Source organism: Lytechinus pictus, chromosome 1, assembly GCF_037042905.1.
Source record: "Lytechinus pictus isolate F3 Inbred chromosome 1, Lp3.0, whole genome shotgun sequence".
NCBI classification, from domain to species: Eukaryota; Metazoa; Echinodermata; class Echinoidea; order Temnopleuroida; family Toxopneustidae; genus Lytechinus; species Lytechinus pictus.
The window spans coordinates 1,338,512-1,364,506 of record NC_087245.1 but is presented as its reverse complement, the minus strand read 5'-3'; the positions used below and the strand labels follow the sequence as shown (position 1 = coordinate 1,364,506).

The window sequence follows — 25,995 nt, the reverse complement described above, 5'->3', positions numbered from 1 at the left end:
CAGAAGTATATTGCAAACTTGAGACCAATAATCTTGTGACCCCAAGTTTAATTAGATAATCTTTGCCTACATATGCATATAAATGTCACCATTCCGTTTTACCATTGTCACTACAGTAATATTTTCATTTCTTTTCTAGTCATTCATAGAACGCTCTTTGAAATGTATATTTGTTTTTATTTAATTATTTTGCATATAGACAATAGAAATATTAACCAGTGTTTGGAGGTAATCTATGAAGTATTTCTTAATTCATTTTGAGAACAAGATATTTGTAAGTACATGACCATTGACCTCTAATCTAATTAGATTATTCCTCCTCCTATATGCATAAAATAGGCTGCTTTTTTATTGATCTCTTGTCATAAAAGATGGATAGAGGGGAAAAAAAAGAATACAGAAAAAATAGACTATAATTACTTTTCAAACTACAAGGATGTTTCATTCTTAATATGAAGACATCTTTATTACAAAATATATAAATACAAACAAAAATGACATTATTTGGTTTTAACTGCCGTGATACATTCGTAATACAACATAAAACTGAGACATTTTACTAGTTCTTTCATATGACATATATCTTACTGGTCTGACAAGATTGGAAGAAGTTTAAACAAGGAAGTGAAACAAAGGTGAACCATATTCAGAACCTGTGTTTAATGTAAACTCTGGTCCAATGACTGTGGTCTATAACAGCAGATGTTTAAAGCCCAACTAAAACTTTAGTAAAGTGTAAACAACTTGACTTGTAATAGTATCATCTGATATGCCAATCTTACAACAGTGGTAAAAGATGTTATATTCCTTTTTCATCAGCTATTTTTCTGGGAAAATGTCAAACATCTAGCACCCTTGCTTGGCCATGTTTTATTTATCTTTCAAAAAGTTTTTTTTGTAATCTTACAATTTTAGTGATAAGATATCAAAAACCCCCAAAAGATTACATCCTAAGACTCTCAGCCAATTTCTTGCTTTGGTAAATATAGATAGAGAACAAACAAAAAAACATGCAGATATTTTATCTGGATCGGGCATCCAATCAAAATAAATATTTCATTAAATTTCACAAAATTTATCCTACAAAACATATTTTCATTTCATATCAGTAATATCATAACTGTTATATTAAGGACAGACATATTCATATCTTCTCGTGAACTGGAATAGTGATGAAATCATTTGTGGAATTTACCAAATCTAAACCCAGCCCTTAATTTCTTGGGTTATTCACAACTCCTATTCAATCATAATTGTGTGAAAATAATTACTAAAATAGTTATATTTATCATTTAGCATGGAGAAAGAACTAAAAAAGAAGTGTACAATGTAATCAAAGTTTATATATTTCAGGCTCCTCCTAAGTAATGTGTCTTAGTGAAAACAGGCTTCAGAATACAGGCTTGGAAGGATAACATACAAAGTATAATGTCGGAAGTATGACTATCATGAAGTTATCAATAAAGATGAAGGGTAACAATCCAAATTTCTTGTTCTAAACCATAGGTGATCAGATCATGATCTTGTTCCATGTTGACATAATTGCATAGGGCACCAAGATCATTGATTATCATTAACTCAATACCACAAGTCAGCCCCCATGAAAAGCTGTCACATGAATAGCTATCAATCACATCAATGAGCTGCCATCTTTCTAAACCTTTTTCCTGGATCCTGGTAAGCATTGGCATAAATCTGTGATGTTATACTATTAAAGTGGGGGGGGGGGGGATGAGACAATAGATCACCCCCACCCTGAACAATTGGTTCAATGCATGGATTTATGCCAGAGCCAAGTCATGTTAGGGAATTCTTGGTATGTACGGCCTCTTGACAGTTAATTATTCATTGTAAACCTTGCTTCAAGGGCTGTGTTAAAATTACTTTCTGTAGATAGAATCATGAACATGATTCATCAATCAAATAGCATTTAAGTGATTTACTCTCATTTCAAGCCCACCCACAATATATGAAATCCCTATCATACAGGCCATTGCATTGACATCACATAGAATAATGATTAATATCTCCATTTTATTTCAGCAATATCTGTCGCCTTGTCAATAAACTCACCTTACTTGTATGTTTATGTTAGCATTTCCAAATATAGTATGTATATTTCAACAAGTTTAATGAATTCAATACAACCTTGATTTTTTAAATCTTTGAAAACAATGTTTCAATTGTATGTAGCCTTATACATTCCCATCAAGACTAATTATTGTATAACTGCTTCATTTAAGAGGAGTCCTTCAATTTTCCTGGGGATCAGTCTTTCCTTCATATCCTGATATCATATCATTTGATATGAAGAGATTTGAAATATTAACTCTCCCAGTATTTCAGTAGAATGTTAGGGCTGAAAGTGAAGATCAGTGATAAAATACTCCACACAAAGGGCAGAGTTGTATATATCCAGACTACAACTCTTCAAAACAGTCTATGAATTTATCTGAATACATCATGCTATAGTCTTAGCAGTCTTGCATGGAGAGATTTCTTTCTGTGCTTGTTGAAAATATCAAGAAGGGCATTTCGTTTGGGTTTAACTCAAGATCAGCCATTACCTATGCACTTAAAGCACTTTCAATCTAATATATTCTTTCAAATTTGTCTAAAAATGCTCCAAAATGCTGTATCATGAACCACAGGAGGTTTGGAACAACTGCTAGAGCTCTCGTAAGGCTAGGTCATTCAGTCACTACTACTAAGGAAGCATGCTAGCTACTATAGTCCAAGTAGAGCATTTAGTCTCATTTCAGCCATCAAGGCTTCTTGTTTCTCAGATGCTAGTCTCTCTTTCAGGCTGTTGATTTGATCAGAGAGGGAGTCGTCTGATTCTTCCAAGGTGATAATAGGTGTATCGTTCATGGGATGGTGATCCTCTACAGACTTTGAGAGAGATGCCTTGAGAAGAAGATGATGAGATAGACAAAACAGTTAGAGGTGGCAAAGGCAGAATAGAACAAAATAGAGCACAATTTTTTTTTTTTGGGGGGGGAGAGAAAGTTAAAAGAGAAAGAGCAAAGGAAGGACATGAAGAAGATGGGAAGGAATATGAAGACTGAAAGAGTTTGAAGATGGAGAGAGAATGAAAGGGGGATAGAGAAATGAGAAAGTAGGGAGAGATGGGTGGATAGAAAGAATTTGTTTCAATGATATGCAGCCAAATAATACATCTGATCAATGCAAAGAATTAATGTTGATGTCTAAAGTGTTGTTCTGATAAATACTTACCGACTACTGCTCTTGATTCCCATACTCTTACTATCATTAACCATGACAGTTTTATTGATTTTAAAAGACAATTTACGTCAAAGAAAGATTCTAGTACAATGACAAGAACATAAATAGATAATAGATAAATAAAATTAACTGCTCACCTTTGGAAAGGGAGGAAGCTGAAGTCTAAATTCTGGCTCTTCTTTGTTAATCTGTACATGTAACCTCTGCTGGAGGCCTTCATCAGGCTCTTCTAGAAAGCTTGTCAGCATGGCTTCAAACCTATAACAAAATAAAAAAGAAAAAGGATTTTTCAACGGATTTACTCCTCCTATTTTACCAAATTGACTCATTAGATATAGGAATGTACTGGAAAGTATCCCTCTTTCAATCTGATTTGATAATTAAGACAGGTATTAAAGATATATAACAGTTGTGGTAACGATCTAAAAATGAGTTCGAACAGAATCCAATCAAATGACCACCCAAGTGTTTGTATTCATAAAAAAATACATGCCAAATGGCTCAGGGAAAAAAGTGTAAATGCTGAGAAATTAGCAAAATATGCAGGGAATTCCAAAAAATATTTGGTATTTTTCTAAACAATATTAATGCACTGTCCCACATATGCCTTTCTGTGTTAGTGATTATCAGAATTATCGGTTTTAAGCTAAGATTTCATGATTTCAAAAAAGTTTATTTCAATGTACAGAACAAGATCTATGAAAATATTGTGGCTTTTAACCTTGCTTTTAAAGACTTTCTCATGAATTAATTGTTTGCTGCAACTACTTTCTTTTACCTTTAATCTGAACATCTGTTGAACAATAAAATTTTAATTTAAATTCAATTGAATGAAGTAGAAAATACCTGTTGCTCTCTTCTCGTTCCTTATCCAGCATCCTCCTTAGGAGTCCCCTTGAGGTACGACTTATCGTCATAGTAACATCTTCTGGAAGAAGGAAGCTAGGATCCTTATGACTTTCTTTTTCCTCTCTTCTCTTTCTTCTCTCTTCTTTCTTATTCAACTCCTCCTCTGCCAAGCTTGATCGACGTGTTGATACTGCCTCAACGATGGACTCAAACATGCTGGAATTATATGAGAAATTCATTTGTTGGTTATAAATGATACTGAAATTAGAAAGCAAAATATCATCACAGTAAATATATTATCATCCTCAGTCGTCGTCATCATCATCATCATCATCACCATCATCATCATCATCACCACTATCAGCAGCACCATCAGCATCATAGTTTTCAAGATAACTCACCTTTCATGTTGCACCACTGATTCTTCTAACGTCTCATTCATTTCTTGTTTCCACTTGATTGGAAATTCAAACTGACCCAGTTCAGACTGGTGGAAATACACTAGTTGATTGCCTGAAGATTGGTTCTCTTATAAGAGGAAAGACCCAAAAAAAAAAAGAATATGAGAAACATTGAAATGAAGTTGAAGTTTAAAATGGAAAACGAAAAGACCAAATAAATAAGATAGGTAAGTGGAGCAAGAGAGTGTGCTGATAAATACAGGACATTTGATCAGTTGAAATCAAGGATTTACAAACCCAGATGTGTATTAGGACAGAAAATACTTCTGGATAGTATAAAGTCATACATGCAATAACTAAAGGGATATCCCTATGTACAATTAATATTGGGGAGCAGTACGATCATCAAAATAAAGGAAAAAAAAACAAAAAAACAATAACCTTGTACATTCAAGGTGAAAAAAGAAATATGCAAGTTTTAATCACGGTGTCCAAATACAAGCTAGATACCAAACATTTAAAACAAATTACATGTGAAGCATTATGGCCCAGCGGATTCTCCAAACTTTGAAACAGCGGATCATGGGTTCGAATCCAAGTCATGGCGTAATCTACTTCAACAAGAAATTGATTCACATTGTGTTACACTTGACACAAGAGAGGTGAATGGGTACCTGGTAGGATCGATTCCTTGAATGCACCAAGCCCCTTTAGCAGCTGGAGCTACAGCTGGGGTGATATAAAGTGTGCAATTCAAAAGGCAACCAGATAATCGGCGCCTCATAAATACTATTATCAAAGTGCTTGTAACATACACGTGGTGGATATTAAAGTATCATTGTTCACAATGTAATAAAATTATGCTGCATTCCATAGTTTTCAAAGGAAGCTAAACCATTCTTACCTTCCATTCCACTGGACAGGGTTGTCATCATGTATGTAACACATTCCTCTAAGATGTCTACCCATGGTGCATGCTGGGAAGACGGTTCACATCCTTCCGTGTCAAAGGTCATAAAGCATGTATCTTCAAAGGTTCGTCTACTCTTGTCCAACAACCATCTCACCCTGTATTAAAACAAATGAAACTTCTTTAATCACTATACGAGGAGAGGATATATAATCTGAATAGAATGATAGAGAGGTTATATGCAAATGGAAAACTATGGGTCATAAAATTTAAGAAATTGAGACAAAATAAAGAAGAGGTTACCTGGATAAGAGTGGTGCCTTATCACTGTTTCTGCCTGGAAGGTCATTCACATATTTGATACATGCTTCAGAAACTGATAACCAATCTAAAGGGAAAAGGAAAGAAAAAAAAGTAGAGTAGCAATTCTGACAACATCTATACAAAATGGAATACTAGTATGCAAAAATATAATATGCTTATCAATTTTCCAAAGTAGAGATAAATATGCTTATTTTTCAAATAAAGGAGAAACAAGTATTGTACTTCTAAAGTAGAATATAAACAAGTTTGTTTGGTTGAGTAATATGACACAATAGGGATGCTATGAATATTACCTGATTCTGATCTTCTAATAAGAATGTTAAACATTATAAATCTTTTACTGGAAATTTGTGAAAACTGTAAAGTTGAGACTCACAATTCAAGTTTACTGGATGAATCATAATATTCATTGATTTATTTTAATAACAAGTGGAACGCCTCTAGCAGGCTTGCCTGCATTACGCGATTCGATATAGCAGCAGTGCTGACTTTGAAAACAGCTACTGAATAATCATTCACAAAAGAAAATACTCATATGATAATCAAATACTATGTCCATTGACCCAACATGACCTTTGACCATGATCATGTGACCTAAGACGTGTAAAAACATACTTGATTACCCTTATGTCTATGTTTCATGAACTACATGTTTCGATCCATAAACTTTCTAAGTTATGATGCTAATTCGACAAATACCCCCAATACGGCCAACGTTTATTGACCTTAAATGACCTTTGATCTTACTCATGTGACCTGAAACGTGCACAGGATATTCAGGGATACATGTTTACTCTTATGTCCAAGTTTCATGAACTACATCCATAAACTTTTAAAGTTATGATTACAATTCCACAAATACCCTGAATATTATCGAAGTTCGTTGACCCAAAATGGTCTTTGACCTTGATCATGTGATCTGAAACTTGCACAGGATATTCAGGGATACTTAATTGCTCTCATGTCTAAGTTTCATGAACTAGATCCATAAATTTTTAAAGTTATGATTACAATTCCACATATACCCCCAGCATGGTCAAAGGTTCGTTAACCGTAAGTGACCTTTGACCTTGGTCACGTGACCCCGAACTCGGGTAGGATGTTCAGTGATACACTATTACCCTTTCATGAACCAGGTCCATATATGATGTGGAAGAGGTTCATCGTGGTGAAGGATTGAGTAGAAGAAATAACCAGTTGTCTCAAGATGTAAACGTAGTTAGAAAGCAACGTTTCATCTGCAAGCTGCTAGACTTCGTTAGGCAATGAGCAAAGACAATCACAGCCAATCACAGCGTGCCAAGCACTGGTGCGAGCACAGATTGGCCGGCGGCTTCAGCCAATCACAGCGCGGCTCACGCCTGAGAGGAGCCAGACAATAGCGTGCAGCCAAGCACGCCATCCCCTCACCGACGCTATATAACCCGTGCGCAGCAGCGTCTGCTCATTGCCTAAAGAAGTCTAGCAGCTTGCAGACGAAACGTCGCTTTCCAACTACGTTTGAAACATCATGAGACAACTGGTTATTTCTTCTAGGTCCATATACTTTCTAAGTTATGACAACAATTCAAAAACTTAACCTTGGTAAAAAACTTTTTGATATTGATTCCCCAACATAGTCTAAGTTCATTGACCCTAAATGACCTTTGACCTTGGTCATGTGACCTGAAACTCAGGCAGGATATTTAGTAATACTTGATTATCCTTATGTCCAAGTTTCATGAACAAGGTACATATACTTTACAAGATATGACATTTCAAAAAATTAACTTTGGTTAAGATTTCAATGTTGACGACGCCGCTGCTGTTGGAAAAGCGGCGCCTATTGTCTCGCTCTTGCTATGCAGGCGAGACAAAAATGGGTAATCAACGTGGTATAAATTCCATGAAAATAACAATAAAATAAAAATAAATAAACAATTTGTTGCAGACATCAGAGCCATAAGCTTCCACAATGCTGATCAAAACAGATTTAACCTTTACTTGCAAAAACTAAACCTTGAATAGAAATCTTCCATCGATGAAACAAGAACCTTTATTTTGTGAAGCCCAATTATTATCATTTCCAATTAGGCCTTACAGTATGAAGGTTTTGGAAGACAAACTTTCAATAAGTCTAGATTTTTATATTGCTCATAACTTGTCTTCCATAATAAATAAGGAATATAAAATATATCTCACTTGGTAACTGGGACTTCTGTGACAATAATTTCTTTCTCCATTTCTCAAAAGACAATGTTAGGGTTTGGATAGAGTTTTGATTCAGAATACTTATGAGGATTAAGAATTTAGTTGAGGTTCTTTGACGTTAAGTGCAGATTTAGGAATCCTTACCACTGTTTTCTAGAGAAGGCACATCAGGTAGCTTGAGGTTGTTAATGATTGTATGAAGATGACTAAGAGTGCTAGGACTATTCCAGTCTGAGGAAGGAAGATCTGAAAAAACAAAATTAAAAGAAACAAAAAAATGCAGAATATTAGGAGTAATTACTGTTAAAATAATTAACTGAGGTCATCTAGAAAAAAATAACTTGCATATTTGCATCCTCTTCAACTCACAGTTGTAGATACATAAGAATATCAAGATGAAAAGGTTTAAATTTGTCCTCGCCAGCATCACATTCATTAGCAGGTTATAACTAACATTCATTTATTTTGGAGCCATTGAATAATTATAAATAAATAAATTCACTACATTCCATCTTCTCTTGTCAGATCTGGGCCCCGTCTTACAAAGAGTTGCAATTTAACCGATCAATCACAACTATTGACGGCCAGCAACGTCAACATCTAAATTGCAAATTTGTTCAAAATATTTTCTAGAGATGATGCATACTCATACATTCATCATTATCTTGACGATTTCAATGTGCTTCCTCTTTGTTCACAAAGTACTCGTGCAAATCTTCTGAAGAAAAAATTATGACATTTGATGGATTTCCATATAGTTGAGGTTGATCGGATCAATCGCAACTCTTTGCAAGACAGGGCCTTGGAGAATACAACGTACCTGGATGTTGAGGACCTGTAAACTCTGTTGGAGGCCATGAGATATCAGAGAGAGATGACGACCCAGCTACAGACGATAGATGACTGATAACACAGTTATACAGACTTACTATCGACTGAGGTGACTGAAATAAAGAAGAAAAATTATGTAATAGTACATGCTTAATATCAAAATTGCTAATAAATCATTCATACATACAATCAAATACTTTCATTACACAATCAAATAATCTTACTATTCATAGGGATGTAATCCTTATTCCTCTCTGAGATGACTGAGAAAGACTTCCCAATTTACAGTTACCTTGAAAACTCAACATCTGAATAATAATGCCACATAATTATCCCAAGGCCCGCTTCATAAAACTTATTATAATAACAAATTTGTAGTAACAGTTTAAAAGGTCATGAAATCCTTCAATCTGATGGGCTGACAGTATATTTGTTATGGATATTGTGCATTGGTTATTATTATGAAAAGGAACCATAGTATGCAAAAAAAGACTGCTTGCCAACTTAAGATTCTTTAAGCATTGTGGAAACATAATCAAACCAGTTTGAAAGAAATGTGGACTAAAGACCACTTAGGTTTCCACAGGAATATCATATAAAAAGCAAGGGATCCATAATGAAAATATTTTGGAATAGAATAAGAGCATATATTCAGTACTGACCAATGGAAACAGTCCGCTTTCTTTCCTCTGCTTAGAGAGCTGATTGACATTGATGCTAAAGAACTGTGATAGACCATTATCTAGATACTCCTTAACCGTCTCACACACCACAGCTGGTGGTTTAGGATGATGAGAGACAAGCCATCCTATACCTTCCTCCAGCTGATAAAAAAAAAGGAAATAGAATGAAGTTCAATAAGAAGAAATTACTGGTTGCACAGCAAATATCATGTTCATACGCATTAATACTGCAATGATGCAGTAATATTACTGATGCACAATGGGAAGCATTTTCCTTAAACCTTGTTCAGTTATGCTTCAGAAAACCATAATACCATCCAATATTGTGCTATTCTGAATAAAGCGTATACGGAGTAAGTCTAAAAGCGATAATCTACAGAGCCAATGTGCATCATCTACATAAAGCAGAACATCTTCATCTATGTTATAAAGGAAATGATTACAATAAAGCATAGCAAATTTATAAAACATTTGTGCTCTAAAGAGTACAAGCACATTAGATTAGATTTTAAACCCCTGTCGACACATCTCAACATCAATGCTCTACAAACTGATTAAGCTCAATACAAATGACTCGCTAACCTGCTGAGAAGCTTCTAGTTTGACAATATCCCATGGTATACTAATCATTCTCCAAGATGAAAGCACTCCTTCATGTGTCAGCTGAGGTAACTTGAGACTTTCTGACACACTGCTTTGGAATGATGTCACATCTTCATCACTTATTACACACACAAGCACAGGGAGAGATGGGCTCTTAGGTATGTGAGATAGGATAGCATTCAGTCTCTGTTGGGCATCTCTGAGACAAGCCTGGAAAGAATTGGAAGACGGGTATAAGGTTGAGAGTTTGCATTCATAAATATGATAGGTGTGAAAAGCATGACAAAATATCAAATTGAAGGACCAGTTAAAAGACTGGTGGTCAGAATGCTACATAATTTGTTTTGGTTCAAAAAATTGGATTATCATTAATATTTTTATTTATTAATCTTCAAAATCATATTCATCACCATCATCAATATGATCATCAGCAGCAGCAGCAGCTTCACCATCTCCATCTCCAACAGCACCACCACCACAACCAACCACCAGTACCACCCTCATCCCCACCACCACCATCATCACCCTCTTTCACTTTAATCTCACCTGTGATTCACCCTCTACAACGAGGATGATCCCTGAGGATCCCATCAGTTGGTATCTGGTATCCTTGCCTTCAGGAAGTCCCATGAGTGCTCTAGTACAGATACCCAATGGATTGGAACCACATCTCTGTGTGAACAGACTCAAAGTCTCCACCTAAGATAACAAGAATAGTTTCATTGGTCACAAGACAGAAAGATATAGAACAGAAAAGCAAGAATTGCCCACTGTGTGTAGTTTTTAACACTTAACACGCCATTGCCACAAACTTACACCCAATAATAGACATATATCCCATAGAGCTCTCATACAATATCTGCTTTACAGGTCAAATTCCTATAAATGAAGGGACGAGACTATCATAAATGTGACATAAGAATACCCAGGATACACAGATCTTTAAATGAAAGGATGATCTACTCAATGAACAAATCAAGTGAAGTAAACTTACATTCTCATTATCTCTGAGTCTACTTCTCCTAAGCTCCTTTGAAATCTGGCCACGCCTCAATTTAGCCTTCAGCCAACTACATGGGCTCCTGTTGACACATGACCCTTGTGGCAGAGAGGAAACCACTTTCCAGTATCTGCATGCTGCCCCATCCTGCCGTGTTAGGTTTGATGCATGCTGGGAAGGACAGGTGTTCTCCTTATAAATGACAGGAAGGTCTAAAGGTTGCCACGCCCTCTGTTGTCTGATGTAGGTAAGGTAGTGATGCTGCATGATGTGTTTAGCTAAGGATTCCCGCTCACTAACCACACTGTATATCAACAAGAATACAATGATAATTAGAATCTCTCTAAAGAAGATTGAGATTTTCAGCTAACAAGCAAACTAGGAAGGCAATGTTAGTTAATCTTACAATGACTCAGTAAGGCATTGCAAATACTTCAATAAAAATAAGAAGATATCAAATAAAAATCACTGCATTGTGGTAATAAATATTTTTGGCTTGGACATGATTAACCTCAGAATTTGAGTAAATACAATAAGAGCAGTAATGTATGCTTTGTAGTCTATGTGCTTGAGCACTACATAATGTCTGCTGAATGCAAAATGTAAGGAACCTTAGTTGACACTAGAACACTGTTGAGATGCAAAATACAGGTCGATTTGTACTCTTAGATTATTATTTTTTTTTTTTCTTTCAATCTTTATTGTACTCTTAGATTATTGATTAGCAACACAAGTGTTTTGGAATCGAAGGTGGATGACTTTCTGTTAAATGCTCATTTAAAATGAAAGAAACTTGCTTCAGCAATTAATATCTCCTTTAAATTGATGGGCAGAACTGATGTAAACAGGTTTGAAGTGAGATTTGACCTCAATTACAAATATGGTTTACTTACCCATAAGGAGTGCTGAGAGACATGGGTAAAGGTTCTCTCGACCTCAACATTGTGTCTTGGTCAACAGGAGAGGGCGCTTCACCAAAGTGTTCCCTTCGCTTTGGCCAGAGGACCTCAAGCTGCTCCGCTGTGTTCTGACTGGGTGGTCCAGCAGGAAAGGTCTCCAGAGCTCGACGTATCTTTACCCTCTTTGCATGAGCACGACACCATCTATTAAACACATAATGACACCAATCTTATTGGAAGGCAAAACTTCATTATACAGAGATGCCCCAGGGAGCATTTGCGAATTTCCTTGAATTCAAGTGCGAGGCAGCAAAGTGAGCGAGGGAGGGAAGAACCTGAGAAGGTATTTTCACCTGTATCTACAGGCAGTATTTGAGTTGTACCATGAAATCAAGAGTTTAGAATGCAGTATCACATGTTTTGATTTACTGACCCTTCAGAATATCATTTCAGGAAAGCATGAGTGAGTGCCTGCACTATGGCCTGAACACTAAAATCCAGTCTATATACTTGAATTGATGCTATTCATGATGAAATCATGGAATGTATGGAGGGATCAGAACTCCTTACTACAATATTCAAATTTTATGCATACTTCTCAGACAAAAGTTGTCTAGACAATGAGAAAGCTTGACAGACATAGCAACAATAAATATGCAAACTAGATTCTAAGACGAGAATGTCCTTTTATAATGGAACATATATTTAAACTCAAACACATTATCATTTTTATTCAAAGGCACAGTCAAATTGATATTCTAATTCTGGACTATAAAACATGAATATGACTTACTTTTGGTAAAGGAAATTGAGTTGCCTAAGTCGATAAGCCTCCTCAATTTCTGCAAGTCTCTTGTCTCTCTCAGCTGTTGCTATAGTAATGACCTCATTTGATATGGCATTGACCTCAGACATGACAAGGTCAAGTAATATCTCTTCTGACGTGATGAAGCTGCAGCGCTCAATGGCTTGTCTCCTAAGCTCAGCTTCATACTCACTGCATAACAAGTTTGAAATGGTTGATATTTATAGTAACATTTTCAGCAATAAAGCATCTTGTGTGTTTTTTTTCTCCTTTGAAAGTGATTAAAATTCATCCTGTGAAGGAATGGTAGTATTGGGAATATACAAAATCAACAGCCAATCAGGTTTGACTCTCAACATTTATTTTCTATTTTAAATTTACTTCTGCTTTTGTATATATAATTCAAGGCCTCTTGGATTGTAACAGCATTTTGTTTCTTTGTAAAACACATTTTATCTATTTAGAAAAGGTTTTTGTTAGCACATTCAAATGGCACTTATGTCTTTTGAAGATTTGCTTGATTTTTGGGGTCTTTTTTCAGTATAGTTGAATATCATGACATCAAGAAAGCTGAAAGATCATTGTTTTCAGGAGATGGTTAGGTTGATGGAGAGGCGTAATTTTGATGTTTAAATTTATCAAGAAGGAAGGCAAGGTATAATACAGGCAAACAAAGAGTGATATCAAATTGCATCGATCATCTGTAATTGTCCCATTACAAAGTGTAGTTCTACAGATATTATACTGTGTGAAATAGTGAAGATGGTCCTACCTAATTTCCTTCTCAATAATCCCTTCAAGAGTTCTCTCCATGATCTCATCCAAGATCTCCTCTGTGATCTGTCTACAGGCCTCTTCTTTCAAAGCATTCAATTCTTTCTCTTTTCTTGATGCTTCTTCCGCTGCCCTCCTGTGAAAGAAAAAACAAACAGTGATAAGTAATATAAGCAATGCACAGGTAAGAGTATCAGCACGGATGACACAATCAAGGGTACTAATAATAAGAAATTATACATGGACTTTTAACTAGTTGACCACATGACTTGTCAATTCCAAATACATCATTTAGATAAAGATACACACTGCATCCATCTTGGTGGCCATATTGATGGCTCCCGACAAGAACACAAAAGCAGATTACAAACAAAAGTAGTATAGATATTAATATTATTACAAACAAGAGAGCATTTTTCAAGCCAAATAATCACTGGCCAGGAAATAATAACGTAATCATACGTGTATATTTCAGTTAGCGATTCCCTTTTGCGAAGGGTAACCGACTCTCATGCCAAAATGACATTTCCTCCTTCCTCCACTTCCTTCTATCTTTCATTGCATTCTCATCACTCAGTCACAGAAACTAAAGGGTGCAAAGCGACATACAAAGAATTGCTAGTTTAGTTTTTTTTTCCTTATTAGGAATGAACTGTCAATTCTTACTTTTGCTCTATTCTCACGGCCTCAGCATAGCGTTCCTCTTCTAGAGTCTCCATAGCAACACAATGGCTCAATGCACGTAGTTCAGCATCTATGAGGTCAGTAAGAACACCAGGTGTTGCTTGGATGAGAGCTAGGGTATCCATAAACTTTATAGATAGGTCTCTTATCATCTCATCAATGACATCTAAAAAGAGCTCTTTGGTGATGTCTTTAACAACCTAAATGGTGGGAAAGAAACAAATGTAAGACTGAGTTAAAAATATAAAGGAGACATTTCTTATTGCCTAGCTACAAAATTATGTATTTTAATCAATCACTCTCTCTCTCTCTCTCTCTCATTTGGGGCAATGGATATGTTGTTATGAATTTTTCCCCAACCATGGACAATGCCAAGGTCATTTGCCTCATTATATTGAAATTCTACACATCATTACAAGTACAACATGAATGAACAAGTATCCTCATCCAATATCTGACTACATAGAATTGCTTTTAGTGTACCTTATTTCTTCAAACATACATGTACACAATCAATTTCCTCATTCTCCCTTTCATTGTATTGCACAAGATTAATTACTAAGTTGTTTGCACTTATAACCTTATACTCAAAGCCAACCTACCTCTTGGTTTATAATGGGTTTAGTTTCCTCCACCCTAGCTTGTAAAACAGCCTGTTGTGGATATTGAGTAACTTCTGGAATAACCTCCCGTGTTTGTGGTTCCTGGAACTGGATCACTTGTTGGATTGGCAGGTGTTCCTGTAGGGTTGCTTTCTCAATCTTCCTTTCTGGTTGTGCCATTTCTGAAAAAAAAATGGAAGTTTGAAAAAATAAAATCCCTTCTTTAAAACTTTGAAAGTGGATGATAAAGATTGAAATTGAGCCTTATTTACTTAAGAATTATTCTACCTAAACAGGGTGTGCATGACTTTTCTTTTGATATCTAAAATTTTGTTGACGTTCATTTGGGGAAATAGTCAAAATTGGTGATTCATCTTCACTATGAGTTGGGCAAAAATAATAATCTGTTCTATAGTGAAGTTTAAAAGAAACTACTGTACTTTAGATTACTGTTCTGTTGGTTGTTTACATATTCAATTGCAGAGTAAAACAAAAAAAACAGAAAAATTAACATTAAAATGCAAACGAACAAAAATCAGAACATTTTCAAATTGATTAATTTCATATCAAAGTCACACAACACCAATATCAGTTGTTACGGGATAGGAAAACAAAGCTCCAAGAGTAAATTTTAAATCCTTGACTTGGTTATAAGAATATGATTGACAAACACACACTGTGGAAAAGGGACTTATAAATATCAACAAGTGGAATGCCTCTGGCCGTCTCACCTGCATCACGCGATTCAATATAGCAGCAGTGCTGATTTTGAAAACTACTATAACTCGCACAAGATGTTCAGTGATACTTGGTTACTCTTATTTCCACGTTTTATGAACTAGACCAATACACCTATAGAGATATGATGGCAATTCAACAAATACCCCCAACGTGGCCAAAGTTCTTTGACCTTGATCATGTGACCTGAAACTCGCACAGGATGTTCAGTGATACTTGATTACTATTATGTCCAAGTTTTATGAACTAGACCAACACACTTTCAAATTTATGGCTGTAATTCAACAAATACCCCAATTTGGCCAAAGTTCATTGACCCTAAATGACCTTTGACCTTGATCATGTGACCCTAAACTTGCACAGGATGTTCAGTAATACTTGATTACTATTATGTCCAAGTTTCATGAATCAGATCCATAAACTTTCAAAGTTATGATGGTAATTCAACAGATACCCCCAATTCGGCCAAAGTTCATTGACCCTAAATGACCTTTGACCCCGGTCATGTGACGTGAAACTCATGCAGGATGTTCAGTGATACTTGATTAATCTTATGTATAAGTTTCATGAACTAGGTCCATATATTTTCTAAGTTATGATGACATTTCAAAAACTTAACCTTAGGTTAAGATTCTGATGTTGATTCCCCCAACATGGTCTAAGTTCATTGACCCTAAATGACCTTTGACCTTGGTCATGTGACATGAAACTCAGGCAGGATGTTTAGTAATACTTGATTAACCTTATGGCCAAGTTTCATGAACTAGGTCCATATACTTTCTAAGTTATGCTGTCATTTCAAAAACTTAACCTCAGGTTAAGATTTGGTGTTGACGCCGCCGTCGCCGCCGCCGTCGCCGTCGCCGTCGGAAAAGCGGCGCCTATAGTCTCACTCTGCTATGCAGGTGAGACAATAAAATGAGCTAAATATAGACAACTGGATAAATGAATAGCACAATTAATTCAGATATAACACAAATCAAGATTATTCATCCAATTTTAAGAACCCTTCTTTTTGTCAAACTATCCGTACCTTGACCGGTTTTATCTTCCACACCTCTGTCTAGAAGTCTTCCATTCACATCAAAGCTTGATATAGGAGTATGTGGTGGAGCTAAAGGAAGAGGGCCATTGTTTACTACCTATGGGATATATCAAACAATCCACATATACATAAATACCAATAACATTGAAGAAAGCTAGACCTGCAAGTCAATGTTCTTAATTCTACAGTAACATAGTTTGGGTATTTGGATCAAATGAATAAAGGAAGCATTTTTGTATTTGTATTGTATTCATTTAGACAAGTAAAACATACAAAGTAAAACATGTCAAGGGATACAAAAAAAAGCATGTTCATGAATACCATGAAAAAGATATATTTAGGCTCGTATTCTTAACTCCAATTCGATTTAAGCTTTGGCCTTAACATATGGTTTAACAAATCTTTGACACTAGAGGTTCAGTTTATTAAAATGTTTGGCACTCAAATAAATAATAGCTGTCTAGGAATAAAAAACATTTTCATCACCACTAAAGAATGAGGAAACATTAGATCCATATAATTCAAACAAAAAGAGTTTTTATTACAGGCATAGAACGTGGCCTTATTTAACCAGAATTCAAAATATGGGCCATTAGGCCTAATAATAAATACAAGGAAATTTTAAACTACTTTATTTTACCTCTCCAACTGATTGATCATTCTTAGCTTCAATTACAGAGGGCGCTCTTTGTGATGTGATGGCCTCCTCCGGGTAGATGAACCCACCTCTGCTAAGTTGGATGCAACCATCTGCATTACCCAAACCATGACACTCACAGAAATTTGAAGCCTATAAAACGTAATAATAGTAGTTCTTGTAGACGTTTCTTAAAATCCATTTCACTATTCACTATAACAAAAATAAGAAAAACTCAATTACTGGATTTCTAAGCTCTTTAAAAATGTATACACATTCCGTTCAATAGGAAGTGTTCTTACTGCTTTTTTTTCATGATCTGAGTGTACCTGCTACTAAGCCAGCAACAGAGATTATCAAGCATGCAGCTTAATTTTTTTTGGCAATGACTTCTCCGGTCCACCAGTAGCTAATGCAATGGAGCATTACTGGGCCTACTACCAATGAATTTACACCCGTAACAAATTAGTATTTCTGCACTTAACACACCTTATTGGCATAAGAAGAAAACAAGGCAGATTTACCTATGACCATGCCAAGGTTTTAAAAATTAATCCTCACATCTTTGTTATTATATCACAATATTCATCAGATTAAGTATTACAAGTAATGTATCCATCTGTGACAGAAAATGGTGTAGGAACAAGAACACCTCACCTGTTCATCATCTTCAAAGGCCAGAAGATGGACGAGTTCAGCGGTAGGAAACATTGAGGTACCCTTGGGTGTGGTGAAGGCTTTGTTCATTGTCTCTAATGCCAGACATCGAAGCTGGACAAAGTAGCGATGAAGGATGCATGCATTTAAGAATGAAGCCACCCTGTACACAAATAGGAAGGCAAGATAAGATTATGAGAATGGGTTGTAAAGAATAAGAAACCACTGCCACAGTTGTCTGTGATCATAGCAAATATAGTAGGCTACCTAACAACCTCTTGAAATACCTTTCCAATTACTCGCATTAAAATGGACACTCAAGGCATTCATACATTGTTTACATACATCATCCATATTTATTCATTCTTTCTCCCAGATTTGTAGCAAAATTGAAGAAATGCTAAATGAGATTACCTGATAAGTTTGAAGAATCTGCAATAGTTATTACTACTGAAAGCTGCAGAGACCTTGATAGCAAAAACCACAGCCTCAGAGTTTCTTACTTCAGGTCGATACTGCTGGACCTCTCTGAAAACAAAGAAAAACAAAACATGACAAGAATATAATTTCAAATGTCTTGCTGAACTCTTACCTATCATCAATCATACCTTTCATTCAATGGCACCTCGCACTAGAAAACCGAATGAGACTTGCACTAAAGTCATTTTTTTATGACAGTTAGTATAGAAAGTTGAGCAAAGGTACTATCAATGGTCTTACATGTAGGTTGTTCCCTTTAATCTTGACAGGTTTAGCATGTTTAACAAGTGGAACGCCTCTGGCTGTCTCGCCTGCATTGCGCGATCAGAGCAAGCAGCAGTGCTGAGTTTGAAAACGGGTATTGAATAATGTAATCACAAATTCATTCAATATGATTGAACTTAAAATCATGTAGAAACCAATATGCATATATACAGTGCGTATCAAAAAAAGTTTACACTTTGAAAACGCCCTGGGAATTAAAAAATATACACCATGTGGGTAATTTTTTGACATATAATCATGGGTTTGGGTCTCATCTATCCAATGAAAGTAAAAGTTTTGACAGAATGTTACACTTGAGTGAGCACTGTCCGATTTGTAAAGCTCGCAGAAATCTGTTTGCACAGAAATGCTTGTTTGTACGCTGTGTCAAGGGGAAAGGGCGAAATCAAACTTACCCTGCGAAACATTTCTCCTACATTTTCCTTGCACTTTAAGTCAATTGAAATAAATCGGATACATTCAAGCATTTTCTAACCATTTTACCACTCAAATTGAAATTTTAACACTTAATTAACACAACCTTTACTCTTTTTGTGTCAGCTGGATCTGAGGACATAAGTGAATCTGAACAAAAGTTTATACCAGATATCTGTAGTATTTTTTCACTAAGTTTTTATCATTTATAGTGGGTTTACATTTCATTTTTTATTAAATACATGTTTCTCCACATTTTTCCCAAGCTTGACAATGATTGACAAAATGAAAATCAAGCCTAAGCCATTTTATGTAAATCACAGCTAAGTGTAAAGCAAATATTGTCACAATGGCCTCGGTGTGTGGGGTGGGGTGGGGTGCAATGCACACCTTGAAGTAGTTTGGGAAAGGAAACAAAATACAAAAGGTAAAATATATCTTACAATCAATTTTACTAGCTAAATTCGACGTGTTATTCATGATTATTAAAGGTCTACTTTTATTCGCATAACTATTTGAAAGTTCTGTGCGAATCATTATTGACTAACTTTTGAAAAGTAAGTGGTGCTCACTCAAGTGGAAATGTTTTTTGACAGTTATATAGTCATTTGCTTAAATGGATCTGTACAAATGTTAAAATGTGGAAAAATCTTCAGGATATGACAAATGTATAATTTTCTAAGTGTAAACTTTTTTTTGATACGCACTGTATAATGAAGAAATTTAGATCTTTGACCTAAAGACTCGCTCGCCCTTTGTATAATAATCTCTAATAGAAGATATGAAAGTCAGGTCATTTGATGTCATCTATTGAGACACTAAACATTTTTTAAATCTGGTGAATATTTCGAAAGTTAACTTGGATATATAATGAGCTGTGACCTTTGACCTGCGGACTCTGAATTCAAACTTAGCCTGTATTTTGGGGTCATCAACCTTCCCCCTAAAAAACTTTTTAAATCTGTTGAATATTTCAGAAGTGATCATGCGGAAACCAACTTGCAAGTTTTACGAGCTGCGACCTTGGACCTGCGGACTCCGAATTAAAACTTAAGCCTGTATTTTGGTGTCATCTATTTACACACCAATTTTTTTTTCTATCTCTTGAATATTTCATAAGTTATGCAGAAACCAACTTGCATATTTAATGAGCTGTGACCTTTGACCTGCGGACTCTGAATTTGAAGTTAAGCCTGTATTTTGGTTTGATCAACCTGCATACCACAAACTTTTTAAATCTGTTGGGTATTTTATAAATTATCATGCGGAAACCATCTCGCATATTTAATGAGGTCTGACCTTTGACCTGCGGACTCTAAACTTGGCGTGTATTTTGGTGTCATCTATCGACACACCAAAAAAAAATTTAAATCTATTAATTTGACCTCAAAATCAATTGGCTTCTTGGGATGGTGCATTTGAAATTGGTTTGGAAGATTGCTAATTCACATTAGTGCACCTTTATTACAGTAGTTTGGACTAAACTAGTTTTAGGATTTTAATGAGAATAGGGTCACATAAATGTATGGTGGGTAAAGGCATGAAAAAGTTGAATTGTATGCAGACCTAGAAGGAATCTGTTTTGAAGATTCCTTCTAGGTTGGCATAAAACTAAATCATTATTTGCATAATATACAAATTATATGCAAATAGTTATCTTTATTATTTAGTGTCATTTCCAATTAGTCAGTGCAGAATAGATAAGCAATGCAATTGGTGGACTTTGCTGTGAAGGGATTGGATGATATATATGTTTAGTGATTGGTTGACACAAGTGTGCTTAGGATCCTTATTTGCATTATAGGCAAATCTCAAGAACAGTGATTGGTTGAAAGTGTGAGGTTAGGGTCCTGTTTTGTATAGATTATGTTAAAGTTTGGGTTAGCTGACCTTTGGGAATGTTGTGGTCATGAAAGTACAAGTGCACTGACCTAAAAATGTAATACATTAGAAATGTTGTTTGTTTGAATGTACATTTCTTGTTTGTTCATTGTAAAAGTTGTTTTTCAGTTAAAAACAGCTGCTAATTCGAGATAAACACCTGAGGAGTGGCCATGAATAAATTTTGCATATTCAAATGAGCTTAATGAACATTTGGATCTTGATTTTGATTGGTTCTTTTTTTTGTCTTTAAAGGTGATTGGTTGTTTGTAGGAAGACAATTTGATTGGATGAAAACTTGGTGCAGAGGGTCTCTGTAAAATGTATAAATAGGAGTGAAATTTGACAGATATTTCATTGACGCCAATAGTAGCAGAAGTTACATGTATTCTTCGTTCTTCAATAGATTATCTTCATTCTTCAATAGATTATCTTCGTTCTTCAATAGATTATCTTCATTCTTCAATAGATTATTTTCATCTTGAAGAATTGTTAGTAGACACACTACATTGCATGGATTTGAAATTAATCCAAACTGACTGTAGTTAGAAACAGTTAAATACTGGATTTATTTTGACACTTATAGATTTAATTTTAAATTTCAAAATTTTTGAGATTTAAAAACAATTCTATAAGTTGGAAATTTAATCCAGAATTTGATTGCTCTCTTTACTACATTAGGTTTGGATTTATTTTAAATTGATGTATTAAGTGTACCCTTGTGAATATGACCTGTTAGAAAAATTCTGGGCTAGTACGTGCCGAAGCCAGTGGCTGAAGTCCAACAGTCCTAATAGGGCGTATGAATACAGAATTTCGGTCATACACAATTGAAATAAAGAAACACGGTGCCTAGTATTGGAGTATGGTGGTGCGATCGAGGAAAGCCTCAACAGTAAATAAGTCGCTTATACTCCCTATAGAACGGCACTAGGAAAGGGAAACTAACAATATACTTAAATATAGGATTTAGGAAAAGCAAATTATCTTGCATTCTAGATAATGGGTGCTCAAAGAATCATACATGTGTAGACATTGCATTGAAATCATACTCTAAAAAGAGAAGGTGAACAGTTCTGGATGTTACTGTATACAGCTTCATTCTTTCTATCAAATAATATCTTCCATCTATTTTCTTTATTCTTGTCTACCAATTATGTGTTACATGTACTTCCAGTACAATTCATTTTCTCTTTATATAGTATGATTTTATGCAGAGTCTTAAGGACTGTATGATGCACTCAAGAAAGCATGGATATTTTGCATACACATAATGATAGGATTAAACAGAAAATATATACAGTAGTTCTAACCATATTGGATGCTTTTATAATGAGATATCAAAAATTATCTAATATACTTGACTTGGTGCTATAATAAGCTGGCTTTGTAGGTGATATATTTTTGGTATCTCATGAAAGAAAGTCATTCAATGCATTTATATACAGAATTCAATTTATTTCAAAATTATTCTTTTATTTATTTGATAAGTTTGTCAAATTTTGATTTTGGGTAAAGAATTGAATTTAATTTATTATTGGCAATAATACAATATGGAATTTGTTAGGCAAAATAGTGTATAAACTATATTCAATTTTGCTTTGTAATATAAATGAAAGAAATGAAAATGGTTGTCTATGACATTTTTGTATTAATTTTCTATAAAAATTTTGAATGTGTGATTTATTATATCATTTTTTCCAATAGTGAACATTAACTGTTTTGAAAATTGAAATACTAATAAAACAAACCTAGATAGTTAGATTGCATATTTAAACTGGAAATTAAAACAATATGTATTTCTATTATAGAATACTAGGTCTTAATTTTTATAATCTGTATGCAAAAAGCAAACAATCATTTGAATTGACAGTGAATGAGTATTCTAATTTTGACAAATTTTTTTCTTCTGTATTTTGAATTACAGGTGATCTGTTTGATGAGGTTGATTTGAAGCAAATTCAAGTTTGAAAAATCTTTTCATCACTAATCATATGGTAAACACTTTTCCAGTTTAAAATTATAATTGAGAAAGCTACTAAATGAATGAAGGTTTTAATCTAAACTTCAGTGTGTTATTAAAATGATAATGAATTATACTATACCTTCATTATTTAGTATCATAAGATAAAATTAGATGGAATTCAATTTGCAAAAGTATGTCAAAATAAGATGAAAAACGAGAGTTTAATTACAATTACATGTAGGTATTCAACTGTGAATTCGAGTACATTGATCTGATGTACGAGCACATGACTAAATACATGTATGTACTTATCAATGAGATCAAGAGTACTCAAAACTTTAAGCTAAATAGATTTTGCATTTACATAAAGATTACATCAAATCTCAACATTAGACACAAAAAAACATGTGTAATGTGCAAAATAAAGGGGAAAATTTTCTGTAGAATCAAATCAATTTGGTAAGAAATTTGAATACATCAAACTTTGCATTATTTTGGTACTTTATTCTTTTCTTAGAAATACAATATACTTCAAAAGCATCAGGATTTGTCTATATCTTTATGCAAACTGCAAATAACCATTTGGTGTATATAAAGGCATTATAGTGTTTCAGTATGAACAGTCTTCTATTCTCAATTGCAGGATACAAAATGTTCAAAAGTTATTGGGCCAAGGATTGAACAAATTTATATCATTAACAAAATCTTTGTCAGTATAATTACATTTAGTTTAAAAATGCAGTGACGGTAACAAAAAGACAGTTTCAATCACATTTGATGAATTTTATTATTACGGCCAAAAATAAGCTAAACTTTCACTATTCTCTTTTCTTATTTTCTTTCACTTTGACACATCATTTTATGACAAAGATTGAATTTCGTTTTAAAATTACCGCTTATTTAAATAAAAAGCAATTATTATCATTTCATACACAAACAAATTAATAATACATGAATAATGTAATAATGGTGATAAAAAAGAATGATAACCCCAATAATATCAATTTATATCATAAATACTCAAGAAATAATTGATTAAAAAGATGGAGATGATGTTAATGAGGATAATCATAATTAATGGCATTTAACAGAATTACTTATCAATTCATTGCTAATCAGTATAGAATTACACCTACTCAAAATCTCTCAAAAGTAGATATTTAGCCTTGGCCTTGTATGAACAGACACATTGTACAGTGTTAAAAGTCAATGATTTTCTTTTTTTTACCTCAGACTGCAGGATACAAAGTATTCCAAGTTTTTTTTGCGTGGGCAACACTTCAATGCACTGACTGAAACAGAAAGAATCTTACACTCGACAGTACTTTGCTTGCGGTATATGGATACTACTGAAAGGCATCTGTAAAGGAGAAATGAACAAAGTCACTTTCCAGAGGTTTCTCATTTGTAATCTCAACTAGATTCTCCTGATACTCAATTATAACCTTGACTATATATAAGGATGTCTTATTTTGTTTACATGTTTACCCTGACGCTGTTCGCGTTCTGTTATATTTCTTTTAACAATGTCACTTGTATTATTTCCTCACTGACACAAAGATTCCACGAAGATCATTTTCTTGTAGGAAATAGAGGGAGCCATATATACAATGGCAACATATTCACATGCAATGAATGCACTCAAACTTACAAGTATTTGAAAGCTTTCAGAAGTCATACATGCACTTTGTGTAAACAATGTGGGCAAGATTTCTCCACCAAGCAAAAGATGAAACTACACAAATGTTGTTTATGTCAACAATGTGGAAATGTTTTTCCTTCCAAGCAAAAAATAAGCTTACATAAGTGCATTAAACAAGTACCTTCTAATGATCAAGATCTCTGTGACGAATTAAGAAGTTGTAAATGTACTAACTGCTGTAAAAGCTTTTCAACCCAGAAAAGACTTCTTCAGCATAAATGCTCATACTGTCATGCTTGCAACCTAAGGTTTAGTACTTATCAAAAGTTCAAAAGTCACAAATGCACTACCACTGTGAACAAGAATGATAAAACCCCGAGTCATAGCATTTTATCAAGTGCTCATGGTCAGAGTAATATTGGCAGTGTGAATACTCAGCAACGGAAAGAAGAACTGACTGCAATCAGTAATAATAATACTCACAAAAAACACTTATCCTTGTCGAATCTAAATAAAGAATCTATGAGTTCAGTGGATGAATACGCAGCATACATCCCTGATGATGTCATACAACAAGCTGTATCAATTATGAAAAATCATAGTCCACAACTAGATCAATACATTGGACAAGTGACACCTGCAGCCATGAAAGTTCTTCTTTCTAAAGGAGTTTCTATTGATATTCCTAGAGATAAACATTGTATCAACTTCCATCATGTTGATAACCATTGGGTCACATCCTCATATGACCCTTCCACCAATCGAGTATCTGTGTATGATTCATTGTCTTCACAGGACAGAATTAAGCATTTAATGCCTCAAATCAATCTATTGTATGGAACAGCTGTGCATATAGAGTACATTCCAATAACCCAACAAACTGAACCAGCTTGTGGAGCTTTTGCAATAGCTGCTGCATTTAGCTGTCTGTTCAATGTGCCACCACAAACTCAAAGATTTGACAATTCACAAATCAGACAACATCTCAAATTGTGCTTACAGCAAGGCAAAGTTATACCATTCCCAACTGAAAGATTAGACACTCTCAGTTCATACTTTGTTTCTCAAGCAAACTTTCAAGAGCTATCAAGGTCAATTGGACAAAATGTTGCTAATACACACTTGTCTCAAAACCTAAGAAAGACCTATATGATGGAATACAAGCGTAAGCAAAGACAGAATTCTTCCTATACAAAATTAGAAAGGACACTCAGAAAGGAGAAAAGAAGAGACCCACAATATAAGGAAAGTGAACAAAGTGCAAACAGAAAGAGGAGAAGAGATTTGTCCTTCAAAGAATTTGAGAAAAACCTCAAAAAGAGTAGAAGACAAGATCCAGAATACAAAGAAAATGAAAAAAGAAACAATAGAAAGAGAAGAAGAGATCAGTCATTCCAAGAGTTTGAGAGTAACCTCAATAAGAGAAGACGACAAGATCCAGAATACAAA

At 34.6% G+C, this 25,995-nt stretch overlaps 1 protein-coding gene across 1 annotated transcript; it reads right to left on the bottom strand.

Moving 5' to 3' along the window:
• Window positions 1-439: 439 nt before the first annotated feature.
• On the bottom strand, window positions 440-25,575 carry LOC129254064 (germinal-center associated nuclear protein-like). Its single transcript, XM_064103000.1, has 23 exons — window positions 25,030-25,575; window positions 24,133-24,264; window positions 18,293-18,406; window positions 17,879-18,041; window positions 17,225-17,374; window positions 16,573-16,681; window positions 14,802-14,983; window positions 14,182-14,399; window positions 13,514-13,651; window positions 12,730-12,933; window positions 11,931-12,140; window positions 11,032-11,341; window positions 10,584-10,736; window positions 10,017-10,247; window positions 9,414-9,575; window positions 8,741-8,864; window positions 8,065-8,166; window positions 5,710-5,794; window positions 5,401-5,564; window positions 4,497-4,623; window positions 4,093-4,311; window positions 3,384-3,504; window positions 440-2,907 (listed from the first exon to the last, which is right to left on the bottom strand). Exons 1-23 carry the CDS (start codon window positions 25,113-25,115, stop codon window positions 2,728-2,730), a joined length of 3,684 nt encoding a protein of 1,227 aa, XP_063959070.1. The 5' UTR covers window positions 25,116-25,575; the 3' UTR covers window positions 440-2,727.
• Between the last annotated feature and the right edge of the window lie 420 nt (window positions 25,576-25,995).

What these genes read in the sequence shown, in the direction of transcription:
- LOC129254064 (XM_064103000.1), bottom strand. Translation starts at nt 25,115, where the DNA reads ATGACATCATCAGGGATGTATGCTGCGTATTCATCCACTGAACTCATA. An exon ending in AGATTCTTCAAACTTATCAG is followed by an intron (nt 18,042 to 18,292) that starts GTAATCTCATTT and finishes ATTTGTGTACAG; the next exon opens with GGTGGCTTCATTCTTAAATG. An exon ending in AGCTTCCTCCCTTTCCAAAG is followed by an intron (nt 2,908 to 3,383) that starts GTGAGCAGTTAA and finishes CTTCTTCTCAAG; the next exon opens with GCATCTCTCTCAAAGTCTGT.